Source organism: Piliocolobus tephrosceles, unplaced genomic scaffold (genome assembly GCF_002776525.5).
Source record: "Piliocolobus tephrosceles isolate RC106 unplaced genomic scaffold, ASM277652v3 unscaffolded_41360, whole genome shotgun sequence".
NCBI classification, from domain to species: Eukaryota; Metazoa; Chordata; class Mammalia; order Primates; family Cercopithecidae; genus Piliocolobus; species Piliocolobus tephrosceles.
This window is the reverse complement of record NW_022325822.1, coordinates 1-3,542: the sequence shown is the minus strand read 5'-3', so window position 1 is coordinate 3,542 and position 3,542 is coordinate 1. Positions and strand designations below refer to the sequence as shown.

General features: G+C 54.3%; 1 protein-coding gene across 1 annotated transcript; it reads right to left on the bottom strand.

The window, feature by feature from the left end:
• Window positions 1-48: 48 nt before the first annotated feature.
• On the bottom strand, window positions 49-3,410 carry LOC111533826 (killer cell immunoglobulin-like receptor 3DL2; the record flags this gene model as incomplete). Its single annotated transcript, XM_026452908.1, has 3 exons — window positions 49-592; window positions 2,018-2,311; window positions 3,368-3,410. Coding segments are annotated over 3 exons (822 nt in total), but the record flags the coding sequence as incomplete, so codon positions are not given.
• Window positions 3,411-3,542: the final 132 nt, after the last annotated feature.

Below are 3,542 nucleotides of genomic sequence, written 5' to 3'. Positions count from 1 at the left end.
AGCACGGAAGGACACCTCTCTCTGGGACATGTCTGTCTGTCTGGGTGTCCCCTTTAACTCCTTCTCTCTTTTCTACCTCCCTGTATGGCCCCTGTGTCTGTCCTCTGTTATGACACCTGGTCTGTACTTGTGTCTCCTGTTTCTCTGTCTCTGTTGGTACAGACCTCACCAAGTAAGTCTCTCTCCATAAGAATCCCACACTCATCTTCCTTATGACCACCTGGGCTTCCAAGTCCTGGATCATTCACTCTGTGTCCCAGTGACAATGAGAAGAACGTCCGGACACTCTCACCTGTGATCACGATGTCCAGGGGATCACTGGGAGCTGACAACACATAGGGGGAGTGAGTGACAGAACCGTAGCATCTGTAGGTCTCTGCAAGGGCAGACTTCATGGAATTGATGGAATAGTTGGCCTGGGAACCCCCACCATGGAGCTCTCCAACAAGGTGCAAGGGCTCCTCAAAGGTCACCTCACTGTGCAGAAAGAAGTGCCCAAACACGATATCTGACGAACACTGTAGGATGACCGTCTCTCCTGATTTCACCAGGGGACGTGGGAGGGCCAGGAGGGACGGTTTTTTGTGGACTCCTAGAAAGAGAGGTTGTGTGTTTAGAAGGCGTCTCCCTTTGTCATCATATCCATGGCACCTGGACTGAGTGAGGGTTCCCCTCCCGGCTCTCTGTCTCTCTCCTCCCTCTCTGTGTCTCCCTGTCTTTTATCCCCTGGTACAGGTCCCTCCATCTCTCTCCCTCCCTCTTCTGTGTCCGTCTGTCTCTTGTAGCCTCAGACGCCCTTCCCACTGGGCTCAGCCTCATCTCTTAGGCTGTTGTAGCTGTTTCCCACTAATCTCTGTCCTCCTGTCTATGTGGGGGTGGAAGAGGAACCACGGCAGGCTGCATGTCCAGGCTCTTAGCAGCCTGGTTCAGTCTCTTTTGGGCAAACTGGAATCCCTGGCAGGAAGTATGAACTGATCAGTAAAGCAGGCACCAGTGTCCACACCGCCTGTTCCTGGTGGGGATTGGGAGCCTCTCCTGCCTTGCCTGTGCCTTCTCCATGGCCTCAGCTTCCAGAGGGTGGCTCCTGGTGTTGGTTCGAAGAGCATCGACCCCTCCCTATGTGGATGGAGCCTGGTGGTGGCATCAGCGTCCCGCCCTTCCTGATCTCGGGATTGCCAACCTTCTCCTTGTTTGGTTTCTTTAATTAATTAATTAATTGATTTTTGAGACAGAGTGTCACTTTTTCACCCGGGCTGGAGTGTAGTGGTGTGGTCTTGGCTCACTGCAACTTCTGCCTCCCAGATTCAAGCGACTGAATCCAGTCATTGGTTTACTCGCGCCCACCACCACGCCCGGCTATCGTTGTTTGGTTTCCTAACTCGTCCTTGACCTGGTTCCTGTGTTGGTTTCCTGTTGCTGCTGCAGAAAATTATCACAAACATGGCAGCAGGAGGGAACACACTGACCCCTTCCACTTCTGGAGACAGAAATTGGATCCAGTTCTCCATGGGCTAAAATCAAGGTGTCTACAGGGCTGCGTTCCCTCTGGAGACTCAGCAGAGCAGTTCTCTTGACTTCTCCAGCCCGTAGAGGCCACCTGCCATTGTGGCTTCCTCCACCTTCAAAGCCCACAGTGGCTGATGGATTCTCCCAGGACGCTGCTCTAATCCCCACTCTCCTCCTCCTCTCGTTTGGTGCCTTGTGATTACCCTGAGCCCAGTGGGACAGTCCAGGCCATCTCCCCATCTCCAGGTCAACGCATCAACAACCTGAGCTCCGTCTTCCCCTTCAGTCCCCTGCCCTATAGCATAAAGAGTCACAGGCTTCAGGGATTAGAATGTAGCCATATTGGGGACAGTTATTCTTCCCATCACAGCACCCGTTTCCCTGTATTCAATCCCCCTTTACCCCAAACACAGTCAGGTCCTGGGTGATGGGACCCTGGTGAACACCCCCAGCAGAAGCTCTGGGATTCAGGAGGTGGGACAAGGAGAAGCCCAGACAGGAGCCCTCTGACCTGTGACCATGATCGCCAGGGGTGCACTGAGTGCCGACCACTCAGTGGGGGAGTGCGGGTATGAACCCCGACATCTGTAGGTCCCTGCGTGTGCCGGGGTCACAGGGCCCATGAGAAAGCTCTCCTGGAATATTCTGCTGTGGAAGATGGGAACGTGGCTTCTGTCGTCTTTGTACAGAGTGAAGTTGGTAAAGTTGTAAAGTCCACCACGATAGTAACACCGAAGAGTCACGTTTCCTCCCTGAGGCACCACAGCGCTGGGCCGGGCAGACAGGAAGATCTTGTCCTGACCACCTTGGGGAGAAGGAGGCGCTGCCTTAGAGAGGAGGATGTGGAGCCGCCCCTCCCTCCCTGTGCTCAGAAGATTCTTCCCCTTTCCATGTTTCTTTTTTTTTTTTTGAGGCGGAGTCTTGCTCTGTCACCCGGACTGGAGTGCAGTGGCCCTATCTCAGCTCACTGCAAGCTCCGCCTCCCGGGTTTACGCCATTCTCCTGCCTCAGCCTCCCGAGTAGCTGAGACTACAGGCGGCCGCCACCTCGCCCAGCTAGTTTTTGTATTTTTAGTAGAGACGGGGTTTCACTGTGTTAGCCAGGATGGTCTCGATCTCCTGACCTCGTGATCCGCCCGTCTCGGCCTCCCAAAGTGCTGGGATTACAGGCTTGAGCCACCGCGCCCGGCCTCCCTTTCCACATTTCTAAGGCTCCTACCACACCTGGGTGCCCAGGGCTACAGGAAGAACCCATCCCACATATACATGGCGTCTCCCTACAACAAAAGTGTCAGCTGAGAACTTTGAACAAGTGCTGAATAAGGGACTCTTACTAGATTTTAACACTTCAAGATGACTCATATAAAACAACACAAAATAGACACGTCATGGAGGGCATGTCCTCTGTGAATGGAATATCAGCCAGTGCATGCACTGAGCCCCCATCAGAAGATTTGGAATGTCAGGGTCATGGCTGTGGTTTCCCCACCTCTTCTGGTAGAATGACAGCAGCCACACTGCAGCCCTGACCGTCATGGAAACACTGGAGGGTGTGAGTTACACCTTTGTCCTCGGAGGACCTGCTGTTCCTAGCACTGCTTCCCTCCCTTCCTCAGTCGCTGACACCACTTCCTCCCTGCACACCTCAGCTTGGAGCACCCCAAGCTCACCCTGGTCTTCACAGAGCTTGACTCAGCCAAGGGTAAGAAAGGCCAGAGAGGACGAGGTCAGAAGTGTGAGCCGAGCACCCCAGGGTCCCCCCTTCTTAGTTTATGAGAGACTGTCCGACAGGACTCCCTCTTGTTTCAGGAAAGTCCTCTTAGGTGGGGAGATGACACCCTAAGGTTTAGGGAAGGACTCACCCTTTTGTGCACAGGCTCTCTGGACCAAGAAGAACCCTGGAAAGAAAGATCATGATGAACCATCCATCTACAGGCAAACCTGGGCCTCCCCTGCTGCCCCCACGGGGCGGTGTGTCTGGGCAGCCAGGCCCTTGCTGGGCTGAAGGTAAACTCACCCTGGCTGCCTACCTGCCCC